The 17,093-nt window shown below is 38.2% G+C and overlaps 1 protein-coding gene across 3 annotated transcripts in view; it reads left to right on the top strand.

Moving 5' to 3' along the window:
• The window catches only part of sdk1a (sidekick cell adhesion molecule 1a), a 932,616-nt gene that overhangs the window by 638,664 nt on the left and 276,859 nt on the right, over nucleotides 1-17,093 (top strand). For all 3 annotated transcript variants that reach the window (XM_043711904.2, XM_043711902.2, XM_043711903.2), the window contains 3 exons: nucleotides 4,218-4,320; nucleotides 6,411-6,587; nucleotides 11,470-11,606. In XM_043711904.2, the coding sequence (XP_043567839.2) occupies nucleotides 4,218-4,320; nucleotides 6,411-6,587; nucleotides 11,470-11,606 (417 nt within the window). The remainder of the gene's footprint in view (nucleotides 1-4,217; nucleotides 4,321-6,410; nucleotides 6,588-11,469; nucleotides 11,607-17,093) is intronic.

The raw sequence follows: 17,093 nt of genomic DNA, 5'->3' as shown, positions 1-17,093 counted from the left end.
TTGGTTACATTAGGAACAAAACCCATTTATCCCTTAAGCCTATTCCATTATCATGGCTGATATGTACTTCAACTATTTTTACCTACCTTTGTTCCAAATCTCTTCGTAGCCTTACTAACAAAAATTCATTGATTTAATAATTTCTTCTTATGGCCTGTGTAACTCTGACAATTAATAAAAATATAAATACTTCTTCTACTTGCTTCTCAAACTTACTATGAATTGTTTGATGCCTCATTCACTTTACAAGACTTCCTTCAATGACAAAGCAAACTTGAAAGGAGGTTTGAGCTATGAATTCCCCAGTTGCATTATTGTAAACTTGGCATAGGTGAGTTATCACCTCAAATAGTCAGGCCTGCCATTCAGTCACCAGTGTTGACTAGCATTGATCTTTCTTCATTTAATGAGCATCACACGATTGGGATTTTGTCTGGTTGCATGTATGAAATTGCTTTGAGGCTGCATGTATCACTTGTGTATTTTGCTGTTGCCAAGTCTCCATTCAGTATAAATGCCACTGCTCTAATATTATAGAACTACTTCTGATGTATCTGCTGTAAATTACAACACAGTAGAGACACCATATTACAGTCAAATTACTATTCACATCCACTAAAAAGAGACTCTTGGGTCAGAATTTTACAGTCCAATACAGGTAGGTTTAGAGGTCAGGTGCAGGGGAGTGTCCTCATAAAATTCTTCAGGTGAGTTGCAATTCTGAAGGTTAGATGAACAGAGAGATCTCAGTGTCCAGATACATAGATCCTTGAAAGTTGCCGCCCAAGTTGATAGGTTTGTTAAGAAGGCATACAGTGTGTTAGCTTTTATTGGTAGAGGGATTGAGTTTCGGAACCATGAGGCCATGCTGCAGCTGTATAAAACTCTGGTGCAGCCACACTTGGAGTATTGTGTACAGTTCTGGTCACCACATTATGGGAAGGATATGGAAGCTTTGGAAAGGGTTCAGAGGAGATTTAGTAGGATGTTGCCTGGTATGGAGGGAAGGTCTTACGAGGAAAGGCTGAGGGACTTGAGGCTGTTTTTGTTAGAGAGCAGAAGGTTGAGAGGTGACTTAATTGAGACATATAAGATAATCAGAGGACTAGATAAAGTGGACAGTGAGAGCCTTTTTCCTCGGATGGTGATGGCTAGTATGAGGGGACATGGCTTTAAATTGAGGAGTGATAGATATAGGACAGATGTCAGAGGTAGTTTTTTTTTTACTCAGGGAGTAGTAGGGGCATGGAATGCACTGCCTGTAACAGCTTCTCCTGGATAAAATGAGCTTTTTCCTCCCTTTCACAGTGCTAATAACACCAAGTTTATCATTCTACACAAATTTTAAAGTAAAGTTTTCTGTCTGCAATCTTTATGGGTTCTTCAGCTGAAATTGCATCTTCATTATAACATCTCAGTTATCTTAAAACTTCTGGGTTTTTTTGTGAATTTTCTTCTGCTGGTCTCTAGAATCAGTTTTGTTCAATGTCTACTTAAATAAGTTCTGAGACCTTTCTGGTTCTATAGCCATCAGTTAAATTTATTTTCTGACCTTTCGCTGTTGCTTGCACCAGTGCCTTATGCAACCCAGTGTCATGCATGCTTATTATGAAAAGTGAGATTTCTCTTTTATACTCCCATACCTTCATTTTCTGGTCTTTGCACTGTTTTCCCTTTTTCCTTATGAGTCTCTAACGTTACCCCCTTGAACCCTGTCTTGCTCCTTCTGATTGCATTGTCCAGTGTGGCTAGTTTTTACTTCTCTCTTCCTAGCCACATTCTTGTCCAAGCACTTCTTACCAGCTTCTGGATCATGTTTTGCTTTTGTAGTACTGAGCTTATCATTTTGGTGCTTCCATAGGTGCTGTTGTCTTTCTGATGTTAATCGTGTTTCAGCTGTTAACCAACTGTGCCATTTTGAAGTAGTAATGCTCTAAAAATGGTAAACTCATTTCAGCAGTTGTTATTTTCTTCTAGATTTCTTTCATGGATGTAGTCATATTCACACCACTGCAACCACATGACATTTTCTTGTTGACCACTCCTAATCTCTTGTGATATTTTCTACCTTCACCACTATGAAGTACTTGTATAAGGGTTGTTTGACATAGATGACTCTTCAGCTAGTCATCTCTGTTAAATGCTTCTTAAAGGTCCTACTACAAATCATTGTGTTATGCAGTGCTGCAAGTGCTGTAGCACTAGCAAATTACTGTTTAAACATACGTTCTTAGTGCTTTGGCATTGACATACTTTGAAATACCATCAGTAGTAGCTACCTGATATCACTGGAGAAAGATTAACCCAAAACAGTATGCTGGAGGTTTTTTTTAATTCTAATAGATGCACAAAAGGCAGCAACTTAAGACTGACATATGAAAAATGTAAATAATGTTGTCTTTCAACTTACTATTTATTTTAAGCAATCAACAAAATATTCTGCTTTCTACAAAAGAAACAAAAAAATCCTAAATATCTATGAACCATTATTGAACATTGTGATATTAGAATAAAATAAGAAGGCAAATCAAACAAATTAAGGGACTCTGTAAATGAGAATTTTATACATTTGCAAAACTTTGTTGATTCTCTTTGATACCACCTGTTGAAAAAAGGTTTATGGTCATGGCATCACATCAAATAGAAAGCACTGAAAGGGAAAGAAACCATCATGATTTTAAAAAATAAAATAAGTCAAAAATGAATTAAAATCACAGAGGAAAGTTAATTGAGAAACCAGTCCGTGGAGATCTTACACAGACGATTGCTATTCCTTCCATTGTGTTTAGACTCGCTCTCTGCAGCAGCAATTCAGTTAGTACCTATATGACCCGGCCCCTAGTCCACTTCCACCCATTTTAATTAATTGATCTCCAATCATAAAACTCTCTCAAAACCATTGTTTATAAAGCTTTATTGTTTTAAAATTGGTATGCACACATAGGACGAATTCTTACATTTTTTTGGCTATGTCTGAGCTGCATTATATTTTTTGAGGTATTTTTGTCACAAGGTTTCTCACTGTAACTCACCAAATTGGTTCAATAACTACGTACCCTATCCTGTGACATCTGTCACATCCAATTCTGTCAGTACAAAAGTCAGTAATGATAAAATTAACAATTTGATGTAACATACTTTAACAAAAAAAATTCTAATCTACAACTATGCAACTTGAGCTTTATCCCTTCAAAAACCCTAAATATATACACACACAACCATGATTAGGACACACAAACCACTTAAAACGTATACTCTGGGTAGAGGGAAAAAAAAAGACAGGGTAGACTAAATTCCAACGATCAAAAGTTGAGAGGTGAAGAGTTAGCATCTCTTAGCTCTTTTCCTTTTCATAGTGATGGCATGCTGTTATCTGTAGGGTTGACAGTCGTCTTCAATGCAATAGTTGGTCAGGTGGGCCTAGGTATTTTCTTGTTGGAATCTTTTCTTTTAATCTTTCTTCATTTTTCTGTCTTTACCCTTTATGGAGAAAGATGGAGAGAATGGATTCTTTCTGTCTACAGGCTGTGGAAGTTTTTCTGTCAATACTTCAAAAGAAACACATCACACAGCTCAAAAAAAATGCGGCACTTGATTTTCAAGTTGCAAACCTCTCCTATATTTCAGTTATTGCAATCCAATTTCCATTTCAGTTTTCAATCCCAAAAAAGCGACATGTGATCTTTCACAATACAGCATACATATTTTGTAGTTTAGAGTGTAAGAACATTTGAAATCACAATGTGAAACTATCCAGTTATCTGTACGTTTACCAAAAGCAAGTGTCTCGTCCCGAGGTATGACGTTATAGTTAATGCAATGCAAATAATGCTTAATTAATACCTGTTTTTAAGAATCTGAAATGAGTCTTACAAATATTCTTCACATTACAAACATCTCAATGCCAAAATGAGTTAAGCTGGGCTTAGTGATCTGTTAGTATCATCAATAACTTAGTTGAAACTTTATTGCTGGAACAGCACAGCAGGTTAGGCAGCATCCAGGGAACAGGAGATTCGACGTTTCGGGCACAGGCCCTTCTTCAGGGCCTGAAGAAGGGCCTGTGCCCGAAACGTCGAATCTCCTGTTCCCTGGATGCTGCCTAACCTGCTGTGCTGTTCCAGCAATAAAGTTTCAACTTTGATCTCCAGCATCTGCAGACCTCACTTTCTCCTCATCAATAACTTAACAATACTAACTTTCTTATGTTTCTCCAGCTCGTACTGTTATCTCCATCCCACCCAAAGACCGCAGTGTAATCAAAGGAACAACAGCAGTACTAATTTGTGGAGCATCTCATGATCCCAGGGTCACAATCCGGTGAGTCAGCCTGATACAAAACCTGCAACTAACATAATTACTGAAAACAACGAGCTTTGCAGAGCCAGTGAAATGCTGCATAGCAATAAAAACAAATGGAATCCTGTAGATTGTTCCATGGATGCTCATTGTTCATAAATATAATGACTTACTTTATGTACACAGAATTTTGTAGCTAACGGAAGAAGGTACATCAGTCCAGCTACATTACAGTTCATGCTATTTTTCAGCATGAATCATATACGTCTCATATTATCCCTTCAGCTCTTCTGTACTTCAGTTTCTTGATTATGCTTTTGTGATGACTCTCGGGATATTTTTCAATATGAAACCGACTCTGAAAGAGCACATTTTTATTGCTCAGTTTTGAATGCTGCAATTGGTCTATAGCCAGTGAATGTGTATTTTGTTGGTTGTGTGGAACTGGTTACAGACCAAATAATGAACACTGAAGACTTTGGCTTGTGTGCCTGAACGTTTATTACTGATTTCACTTGTGAAGCATCACAGACTTGCCATCAATTTGAACCTTGTCAACACCTATGGAAGGAAACAGCCCTGACCAATAAACTGTCTGTCTGACACTTCACATAAGCAACAGATTCAGTACCTTTAATTGATTCTTATTATTCTATGTATTGTTCAAGCATGTTTATGTTACAAAATAATGTGCTAACCTACTATGAATCTTAATGTTTGTATGGTCGTTTGATCAATTGTTTGCTAAAATCCATGTCCATTTGTATCCATAAAATGCGATATCATTTTGTGCTAATTTTAATTAAGACAGGTGTTCCAAACTGTGATCATTCTAACCAAAACAATGCTTGGAGTTTTATGTCCGCTTAAGTGCATTTTTTTTCAATCAGTTCCCTTCCCAGAAACCAGTCTGATTTACAGGCTTTGCTCCATTTTTAGTTGTGGAATACATCTAAAGAGACCACAGCACAGAGCCTGGTGGATTGTTTCCTAACCAGGGTAGAAATTACAAAAGAGATTTTGGTAAAGCATGTTTGGAAGGTTTGGAACAATTGCAAGATTTGGAGTACAATAGACAAGCGGTGCAGGAGTAGGCCATTCAGTCCCTCAAGCCAGCACCACCATTCATGATGATCATGGCTGATCATCCACAATACGTATCCTGTTCCTGCCTTATCCCCATAACCCTTGATTCCACTAACTCTCAGAGCTCCTTCCAAATCTTTCTTGAAAGTATCCAGTGACTGGCCTCCACTGCCTTCTCGGGCAGAGCATTCCATATATCCACTTCTCTCTGGATTAAGAAATTTCTCCTCAACTCTGTTCTAAATGGTCTACCCCTTATTGTTAAACTGTGACTTCTGGTTCTGGACTCACCCATCAGCGGAAACATGCTTCCTGCCTCCAGAGTGTCCAATCCATTAATAATTTTATACATCTCAATCAGTGCCCCTCTGGAAAAGAGATCGATACATCAGGGTGGGATAGAAAAGAAGAGTTGAGGAATTCAGGGCAGCATCAAAATAGGTTGGTAAGGCATCTGAATGAGAGGCAAAGCTATTGAGAAATCTAAGAGAAGAATTCGAGATTGGAGGAAAGGTTAGAAAAAAGATAATGGCTACTGGCTTGGAGGGGGTTTAGTGATTGCCATGGACATGGTAATTCTAACAGGATTAATGGGCAAATTAGTAGGTTTGTCAAAAGTTCAGAAGAAAGTGCAGACACTTCTCTTACTCCACTAGCAATACTGGAAAGGCACATATCCTGTTCCAGGTCATAATCCCTGTTTCCTCTTAACTTATGGTTCCAAAGGATCTGGAAATTTTGCTGACTGGCATTAACGTCCTAACAGAGAAACAGTTCTGAGAGGCATAGACTCATTAAAATGTATAATTGTCTGACCTATCGCCTTAAGTTGTGTTGTTTGCAGGGCCTCCAAGCCTGACTTTGCTAAAACCAGAAGTAGGTGTGTTGAAAACAGGTTTGAGTTTTTTTTATATTTTGTTTGCCATCTATCTTAACCTCACTAATATTTGAGGATTAAAGGCATGCATTTGGTTGTACTAACAGTTTCCTTTGTGGAGTCTTGAAAGTTTCTATTATTTCTTTAGGTTTGTCTGGAAGAAGGATGGAAATATTATTGATGCAAATGCTCTACCCAGAATTACCATAGGGCAAAATGGCTCACTTCATATCAGTCAAACTTGGTCAGGTGATATTGGTGACTACACCTGTGAGGTTCTGTCCTTGGGAGGAAATGACTTCAGAACTGCCCGCCTGGAAGTCATGTGAGTATGCAAGTTTTCCCATCAAACTGAATAACCTTTGTCCCATTGGTTTTATAATGAACTTATGCCGTTATCTTTAACACAGTTTACTATTCTATTAGACCTCCAAAGTGTGTTTGACAAAGTGCAACCTAGCTGATAGGTCGGCGTTAAGCCCATGTAATAACAGGAAACAGAGTAGTGGTGAACCTTTAGTTGGACCAAAGGAAGCCACATAATGCAGTTCTACAGGGTCAGTGTTAGGCTTATGCTTTTCTTGACATTTGTTAAAGAATTACACTTGTCTTAATTTTGACATTGTGCCCTATATAACCATCAGACAGGATTTGGGATTATTTTGAACAGTGTCAGATAGTGATAAACTTGAGACATAGACAAAATAGACATGTGGTATGTGATTTGTTTCCTCTAACCTCACATTAAGGCTTGTCCATGTAAGACCAAGTTGAGGAGGAATTTCATCCTGACGGTAGGGAATCTATGGAATTCATTCCCGCAGTGGGATGTGAAGGTTGAATAATTAAGTATATTGAAGGCTAAGATAACAGATTTTTAATTAGTAAGGGACTCGAGATTTATGGGGATAGGGCAGAAAGTGGAGTTAGAGGTTTATCAGACAGTTGTGATCTCAGTGAATGCAGAACAGACTTGCTTGGCTAAATTATCTACTTCTGCTCTTGAGGACCACTAGTGGAATCAGAGTACAGGTTGTTCTGATATAATGCATGTTTCATTAATGCGAATTCGCTGTAACACAATTAACAAATTGGGGACGTGTGTTCGCTGTAACACAATTACATTGCCAACTCTTTAAGCTCTGTTTCTAAAGTGCGATTTTTCTATAATGTGGGGTTGCATAAGACCGCATTATAGAAGAACTGACTATAGTAAAAATCAAATGCAGCAACTAAAAGTCTTTTGGTACCATTTTCAAAACAAATATTTGCTATGTAGCTGTTTATTAACATAGGTCAGGTAGGAGCTACTTGAGCAAAGCTGCTAACACATTTTAAATAAATGGTTAACCTCTTGTTTAGATCACAGACTGATGAATATTGAGCAACCATATTAAGCATTTCCTCAATTCTCTCATATAGTAATTGGTAAACTTGTGATATCTGCTTTTTATTAATGAGTGCACTGAGAATAAATGTATAGCCTGTAAAGAGCATTAAAGATAAGCTATCCGGAATGGCATATGACCTGTATTAAGTTTCACAAAGTTAAAGTTTGAATAAATATTTAGAAATCATTATTAATATTTCTATATGTTTATATTCAATTCTAGAGTCAAAAAGTGAGGCGCTGGAAAAGCACAACCAATCAGGCAACATCCGAGGAACAGAAGAGTCGACATTTCGAGAGCAAGCTCTTCATCAGGAATGTGCTTATGCTCGAAACATTGTCTCTCCCGCTCTTCGGGTGCTGCCTGACCAGCTGTGCGTTTCCAGTGCCACACGTTTTGACTCTGATCTCCAGCATCTGCAGTCCTCTCTTTCTCCTTAGCTACAATTCTAGTTTACACCTATTGTGCAATACATTGTCTTCTTGCAGCATTATAGCTTGTGAGAAATTAGAGTTCGGGCTAGGACATGGAGACATGATTTAGTCAACATTTGAAATTAGTGTGTATGTTTTTATATGTGGACTAAAAATTCCTATGCCCACATTTATAATAGAAAGTGCCTATATAAAATGTAATTATAAATTCTTGCCACTGATGGCATTGTAGCACTTCAGTTTCACATCTTTAACTATTCAGCCTGTGCTACAGAGAAATACCTTGGAGGCAAACTTTCAGCTGGCAGCCATCTGCTTCTCAGCTGGAAAGCTGTTAGTCAGTCAAAACAGTCGATTGGGGCTCATCAATGCCGAAGGTATATCCACTTCATGCAGTTTTGAAATGGACATGTAAACATAGCTCGGGTTCTTGAAGCACAGTGGTACTGTCCCTCTCCCCAGACCAAGAAGCCTGTATTCAACTCATATCTGCTCCAGAGGTGTGTAATAACATATTGCGACTCTGGTCAAGAATAAGACGGAGACATATGTTAGGTATAGACAACTGGGATTAGGTGAATCTCTTGAAGAGTATAAGAGCTGGAGAGGGATTCTTAAGAGGGAAATCAGAGGATATGTGAGAACCTTGGCAGATAAGGCTGAGGATAATCCAAAGAAATTCCACAAGTACATCAAGAGCAGAAGAGCAACTATGGAGAGAATAGGGTTCCTTAAGTATTGACAAGATTGACAATGTTTAAAACCACAGGAGATGAGAGAGATAGTAATCAAATATGTCATATCAGTTTTTACTGTGGAGAATGAAATGGAGGCAACAGAACATGGGGAAATAAATATTGATGTCTTGAAAACAGGCCACATTTCAGAAGAAGAGGAGCTGAACGTAGAAAAGTCTCCAGGACCTGATCGTGTATCCCAGGATATTGTGGGAAGTTACAGAAGAAATTGCGGATCCCCTAGCAGAAATATTTGTATTGTCGATAGTCATAGGTGAGGTGCTGGAGGGCTGGAGCTGGCTAATACTATGCCTTTATTTAAGAAAGGCTGTAAGGAGAAGCCTGGAAACTATAGGTCAGTGAGTCTGACCTCAGTGGTGGGTAAGTCGTTGGAGAGGATTCTGAGAGTTCTGATTCACATGCATTTGGAGAGGCAGGGGCTGATTAGGGTTAGTCAGCAAGGCTTTGTGCATGGGAATTATTGTTTCACGGACTTGATTGAGTTTTTTTGAGGACTTAACCAAAAAGATCGATGAAGGCAGAGCGGTACATATTGACTACATGGATTTTAGGAAAGCTTTTGACAAGCTTCTGCATGGTAGACAAATTAGTAAAGTTAGATCACGTGGGATTCAGGGAGCGCTTGTCAATTGGATACAAAATTGGCTTGACTGTGAGAGAGAGAGGGTGGTGCTGGAGGGTGTTTTTCAGACTGGAGGCCTGTAATAAGCAGTGTTCTACAGGAATTGGTGCTGGGTCCACTATTGTTTGTCATTTATATAAACAGTTTGGATGTGAATTTAAGAGGCATGATTAGCAAGTTTGAGGATGACAGCAAAATTGGTAGCATAGTAGATAGTGAAGAAGATTATCTAAGATTGCAAAGGGATCTTGATCAATTGAACTAATTGGCTGAGGAGTGGTAGATGGCATTTTGTTTCAATAAATGTGTGGCATTGTAATTTGGTAAAGCAAACAAGGACAGAACTTATACAGTTAATGGTAGTGCCCTGGGTAGTGCTGTTGAAAGAAAGACCAAGGAGTTCAGATACATAGTTCTTTGAAATGGTTAAGGCATTTAGCATGCTTGCCTTCATTGTTCAAAGCATTAGGACATCACGTTGAGGTTGTACAGGATGTTGGTGAGTACACCTTTGGAGTACTGTGTACAGGTCTGGTCACCCTGCTGTAGGAAGGATATTATTAAATTGAAGGCGTTTCAGAGAAGGTTTACCAAGATGTTGCTGGGATTGGAGGGTTTGAGTAAAAGGAAGAGACTGGATCGGCTAGGATATTATTCACTGGAGCATAGGGAGTCGAGAGGTGACCTTATGGAGGTTCATAAAGCTATAAGAGGCATAGATAAGGTGAATAGCAAATGTCTTTTCCCTTGGGTGGGAGAGTTCAAACCAAGGTGCATGGGTTTAAGATGAGAGGAGAAAGATTTAAAAAGGACCTGAGGGGCAACCTTTTCCACATAGAGGCTGTTTTGCAAATGGAATGAACTGCCAAAGGAAATGGTAAATGCAGGTACAGTTACAACATTTAAAAGGCATTTGGACAGATCCACGAATAGGAAATGTTTGGAGGAATGTAAATAACTTTTTTTTTAAACCAATTTCTGAATAGGTCCTGCGATTTTCAATGATTTGTGTACTCATGTCCCTGCAATACCTTTCAAATTGTAAACAATATATCCTTTCACACTTCCGTACATTAAATTTCGACTATTGTGTATCCACTCAGATCACCAGCCTGTCTTTATCTGTTTCATCAATGCCATCCTCAAAATTCACACATTTGTGTTACCTGCACCAACATATGATTAACAAGAAATACTACTAACCTCCGGAATATTCTATGTACCTTAGTCCAATATGAAAAACAACCGTAGACCATTACTCTGTTGATTGGTTCGCAGCCAACTTTGTATCCATTCTGCCACTATTTCTTTTATTCCATTGCTGATTTTGCTTGCAAGCTTATTATGTGGCTCAGTGGTTAACACTGCTGTCTCACATTACCAGAGTCATGGGTTCGATTCCACCCTCAGGCAACAGTAAATGAGTTTGCACATTCTCCCTGTGTTTGCGTGGGTTTCTGCCGGAAGCTCCAGTTTTCTCCCACAATCCAAAGATGTGCAGGTTAGGTGGATTGGCCATGCTAAATTACCCATAGTGTTCTGGGATGTGCAGGTTCAGAGAGTCAGTGTGGACCAGTTGGGCCGAATGGGCTGTTTCCACACTGTTGGAATTCTATGATTATCAAATACCTTTCAGAAGCCACTGAACATCACCACATTACCTTCATCAACCTTCTTTATTACCTCATCCAAATACTCGATAAAGATAAATAGATATGATTTGTCTTTAATATCCTTGCTAGATTTTTAAAAATTAATCCATACTGATCCACTTCATAACTGCTCCTGATTGCAATCAAAAATAGCTCCATTATTTTCTAATTCCCTGCTTCTTAAATTGCCTCAAGCTCCACTATTTAACCAAAAGTAATATGACAATAAACTATTGTTTAAAAATTCAGTGTCTGACTAAATCATTTCTCTGCATCCTAGTTAAATCATCCCTTGACTTCTCGTCACACTTCACCTGAAACTATTATTAATTTTCTCCGTTTTGTTTTAGTGAACTTCCTCACCCACCCAGAAATCTGCAAGCAAGTTTAAACTTATCAAGCAGCCGGGCAGTGGATTTATCTTGGACGCGGCCCTTTGATGGAAACAGCCCCATATTACACTACATTGTGGAGTTATCTGAAAACAGTGAGTGCTCTGTTTAGCATTGTTGCCAACTGTACTGAAAATATTATATAAGTTGTCACTGGCAAGCTTATCTTTTTGATGAGCATGTTACATGAAAAACATGTCGGTTGCCAATGGATATGTAGAATATTTTGTGACCGGTGTCATTGTTAATGTTAAGTAATTCTGATGCATTTGAATTCCATTTTTGGTAAGATTTGTGCATCTGAGAGAGCACCTTAAAATTTGCATCTACCCTGCGTCTGCAGCAGCTTCCCTACCAGAAAATTTTGACATTGCTTTTGTTTTCCGTATTCTTAAGAATAATTTTGCTACCATTTGACATGATATGATCTTATTTGGAATGAATGAAGTACTCGAAGATTTCAAAGTGCTGGTAAAACATCTTAGGCGTTGAATAAGACCTTCAATTGGCTTCACTATTCTAGACATCAAATCAGAGCTGTCAAAGGAATCTAAAGAAAATGCTCAAAAGCATCAAAGTGAAGCTCTTAAAGGCATTGAAATAAAACTCAAAAGTATCAATTGGTATCAAGTGCAACATCAGTCCGATTTGCAAAATCCTTTTGTCAATTAAAATCCTAATGAATAATAATGAAATAAATAAAATTACAAAGTTTTGGTGAGGATGAAATAAAAATTTTATTGATTTTTGTGATGCACAATATTGCAAACATTAGTCCATAATTTATCTTCAAGAACCAATGTATGTTTCAATTCTGGCAAATCACCATAAAAATGTAATTCTTGACATTTTATGCTCAAAAACTAAAAATGAGATAATGAGCTTGCCTTTCAAATGGTGTCTCATCAAGAGAGCGTGTGCAATCACTGGTTGAAATTGTCCTTTTCCTTCTGCAAATCTAACAATGAACTTGCCTGGATAAAATTTCCTGGGAATGATGGGAAGAGATTGAAAACAGTGCAACCATTCTGAGCACTGAAAGGAAATCAATGCTGACTGTAAGAGTTTGAATGCTTTGATATTCCATTCATTGCCAATTAATGCCTTAGATGCCCGTTGATAACCACTTGCTATGTCAAATTATAGCTGTGATTGCTCTTCAGTGCAATTGATATCCAGTATTAGCTGAAAGATTGTATTTCAATGAAAGTAAGATCATGAGATGACTGAACAATTGTTTCCAGGAGCAAATGAAATTTGTTGAAAGTGCATGATATCAAACAATGTCGAAAAGCATCAAAACGTTCTGATAGGACCCTGTTAACTGGAAAATCATTGTAATACGTAGTGAACGCAGTTGTCCATATATTTCTGTCTTAATGTTAATTCATTAAGTGCAGCAATTTCTGTGTTCTTGAAACCTTTTTCCTGACTAGGTTGTTTAATATGTTGATGTTTCATACAATAGAATGAAACATGATATAAAGGAGGAGGCTATTGGGCAAATGTATCTGTGAAGGAAGCATCTAATTTGTACCACACCGGTGTTACTTTCCCATATTCCTCCAAATCTTTCATCTTTCAAACATTTAATCAATTCTGTTTTGAAAATTACAATTGAATCAGTTTCTGATACTCTTTCAGACAGCAGATTCCAGCACAGAAACAGACTCTTCAGTCAAACATATCCATGCCAACCAACTATCCTAAATTAATCTAGTTCCATTTGCTAGCATTTGGCCCATATCTCTCTCAACCCATCCAAATGCCTTTTAAATGTTGTAATTGTACCAGCCTTCACTACTTCCTCTGGCAGCTCATTCCATACATGCATTTTCCTCTGCCTGGAAAAGTTGCCCCTTAGCCCCCTTTTAAATCTTTCCCCTCTCACCTTAAACCTGTGCTCTTTAGTTTTGGACTCCCCTACCCTGGGGAAAAGATCTTCGCTATTCATCCTATCAACACCCCTCAAGATTTTATAAAACTCTGTAAAGTCACCCCTCAGCCACTGACACTCCAGGGAAAATAGCCCTAGCCTATTCAGCCTCTCCCTATAGCTCAAACCCCCCCCCCCTACCCTGGCAACATCCTTGTAAATCTTTTCTGAACTCTTTCAAGTTTACCAACATCTTGGTAAGTAGACCACCATTGAATGCAGTACTCTGAAACTGGCTTAACAAAAGGCAAGTGTACCACCTTCACTACCCTGTCTACCTGCAACTTCATTTTCAAGGAATTGTGAACCTGCATTCCAAGATCTCCTTGTTCAACACTCACTAGGACCTTACCATTAAGTATATAAGTCCTGCCCTGATTTGCTTGTTTAGCAAAATGTAGCACCTCAGATTTAGCTAAATTAAACTCCATCTATAACTCCTTGACCCATCTGATTAAGGTTACATTGTACTCTGAGGCAACCTTCTTTGCTGTCCAGTACATTACCAATTTTGGTGTCATCGGCAAATTTATTAAACATATCTCCTATATTCACATCCAAATCATTTATATAAATGACAAAAAGGATGGATTATAGATGATCGAAGTTGGAGCACAGGAGAAAATTGTAGCTGCTTTTCTCAGGTTTCTTTCAGTGCTGAAGCTGATTTCCTTGATTTCTTGGAGCAGTAATTACTGTTTTAGAAGCTGTTTGCTCAAAAATATATATTGAATACCAGTTCTTAAGAGATTATTTTCATCCAACAAAATTATCCCAAGTTATAGTTAATGTGAAATTCAATTTGTTCAAGTTGTTTTTGTTATTCTAGTGAGGAGACAAATGTACGGCTATTATAATTCTGTATGTTGCAAGACTGTTTTTACCTTAAGTATTCTCTTTTATTCTTTCATGGTATGTGAATGTCTGCTCCCATCTTGAATTGTTCTGGAGAAGGTTTGTGGTGAATCACCTTTCTGATCCACTACAGTCCACCTGGTGTCCAACATTCACAATGCCATCAAAAAATATTTTTAGTCCCAGATACAAATAGTCCTGCCCTTGTCCTACTGGGTACTAAAGGCCACTATTTTCAAAGGTTACCTGGCTTGTCAGTGATGAGTCTACTGATCATCAAAAGGTAATAATTAGATTGCCTCTTGGTGGAGACAGTGACTGCCAGGCACTTGTGCAGTGCAAATATTGTATGCCATTTATGTGCCCAAGTCTGGATATTGACGAGGTCACGCTGCATTTGGATGGGACTACTTCAGCAGCTGAGGAGTTGCAAATGGTGCTGAACAATGTATAATCTGTTTACATCCCCACTCCTGACCTCATGATTAATGAAGCAATTAAAGATGTTTGGGCTCGGATGCTATTGAAGAACTTTTGCAGTGATGTCCTGAGATTGCATCATGAGTTGTACCTGCACTAGATTGCAAAGCAATCTTACAAATCTAGAAAGTATAAATCAGGAGTGTGATGGAATACTGTCCCTTTGCCTGATTGAATGCATTTCCAGCAGCACTCGAAATTCAGCATCATCAAAGACAAAGTAGCCTACTTGATCAACACTGCATTCACCACATTCAACATTTGACAGTGTGGATTCATGTGCACAGCCCATATCATCATGGAAGTCAACCTCCCATCCATGGACCTCATTTACACCTCTCATTGCCGTGGAAAGACTGCCAACATCATTAAAGACCCATTCCACCCTGGTCATGTATTCCTACAACCTCTTCTGCCACGCAGAAGATACAGAAGCTTAGGCACACACATCTGCAGGTTCAAGATCAGCTTCCCTGCTGTTATTAGACTCATGAATGGACTGTCTTACTTCAGATAATGTTCATCTTGCCTCCATGCGTGTGCGGGGTAACCTGTACATCTCACTCTGTCCAAGTTTTTTTTCCACCCTATGATCTGTATGTCCTTACTATAATCTGTCTGTACAGCTTTGTAAACAAAGCTTTTCACTGTACTTAAGTACATGTAATAATAAATCAAATTAGTCAATCAGTTCAATCCTTCCATCCTTCCATCAGCAGTACAACCTGGTTGCAGTTTGTGGTAGTCTGTTTGTTCAACCTTCCAAACTTGTGACATCTACCATCTAGTAGGACAAAGGGGAGGCAGTAGCCTACTGGTATTATCACTGGACTGTAAATATAGAGATCTAGGTAATATTTTGGGTCCCGAGTTTGAGTCCCACCATGGCACCTGGTGGAATTTAACTTCAGGAAATATCTGGAGTTAAGAGTCTAATGATGACCATGAATCCATTAGTGATTGTCAGGATAACCCATCTGGTTTACTAATGTCCTTTAGGGAAGGAAACTGCCATCCTTACCTGCTCTAGCCTAAATGTGACACCAGAACCACAGCAACTTAGTTGACTCTTAACTGACCTCCGGACAATTAGGAATGTGCAATAAATACTGGCCCAGCCAGTGACTCCCTCATCCCATTTAATGAATTCTTTTAAAAGGTACATGTGCAAGGGAAGCATGCACTTCCACGCCACCCATCATTCTTCATATTGTATTGTAATTCTGGCATTATAGGACAAAAGCATTGGAAAGCAGTACCAGGTAATGGTGTGGAAGTATCTTCACCACACATTCTGCACCAGTTCAAGAAGGTGACACACATACCCTGCTGAGAGAGATTTGGTACCTCACCAGACAATATGCTGGGGAGAGCCGGTACCCTTACAATTAACAAACACTTCACTGAAATCTTTTTACAAATTTGTTGTGAATTTTATTGCACAAATAAAAGATTTTATTTCCACTGTTCATCTCTATCTCTATTGAAAATATCATTGATAACTAACTTAAAATATTGCCATCAAATAAGCCCATCAATGGATTGAACCTTTATTGTAACATTAAGTTGCTGAGTATATTGAATGTAACAATTTTTGATCCATTTGACAGAAACCCATCTGGGTCAAAGGGAAAAAGTTCTTAACATCACTCGTACCTCATTTAAACTGACCAGTCAAAAGCAGTCTACATAAGCAAATAGTCCGTATATTAGAGATAATGCCATTTTGAGTGCATCCTTCTTCTTTATGATATGTATTACAATTGACTGTCAATGCCACTCTACTATAACATATGTGCATCAGTTATCCTTTTAAATATGTAATATTTACTGTTTTGCATTGTATTTTGAGAAGTTATTCTACATCCTTGGCATGATGCTAAAAACCCTGAGGAGTTTGTTTTAATTCATGTGATTAATAAAAATCCAAGTGCACTGATTATTCACACAACAATTGAAACAATTATCCACTGAAATTATAAAAGAAAGTTCTAGAATTCTCTTGATGGTTCAACAAGCCTATCAAGTCATCTACATCTGCCAGCTGCTCTGAATAAAACTATGGCTCCACAAACACTGTATGGTGCTCCTGTCATAACTGTACAAATACTGTGAACAGAAGATTATAACAAAGTGTAAAGAGTCAATTTCACAACTCTTAACAGGCTTAAAGAGGAAGCTAAATTTAATTACTCTTTTTGAAGTCTAACATTGTGTGGCTTATTGAACAGCTGACATTGCAAACTTGATAATGATCATCTGTACAGATATTAATTCATCACTAGTTTACTCCTCAGAAACTGTAGCCCTT

This window comes from Chiloscyllium plagiosum, unplaced genomic scaffold (assembly GCF_037043375.1).
Source record: "Chiloscyllium plagiosum isolate Xiang-an unplaced genomic scaffold, Cpla_swu_hap1 HiC_scaffold_20, whole genome shotgun sequence".
NCBI lineage: Eukaryota > Metazoa > Chordata > Chondrichthyes > Orectolobiformes > Hemiscylliidae > Chiloscyllium > Chiloscyllium plagiosum.
The sequence above is the reverse complement of the archived record's forward strand: the minus strand, read 5'-3'. Positions and strand labels throughout refer to the sequence as shown.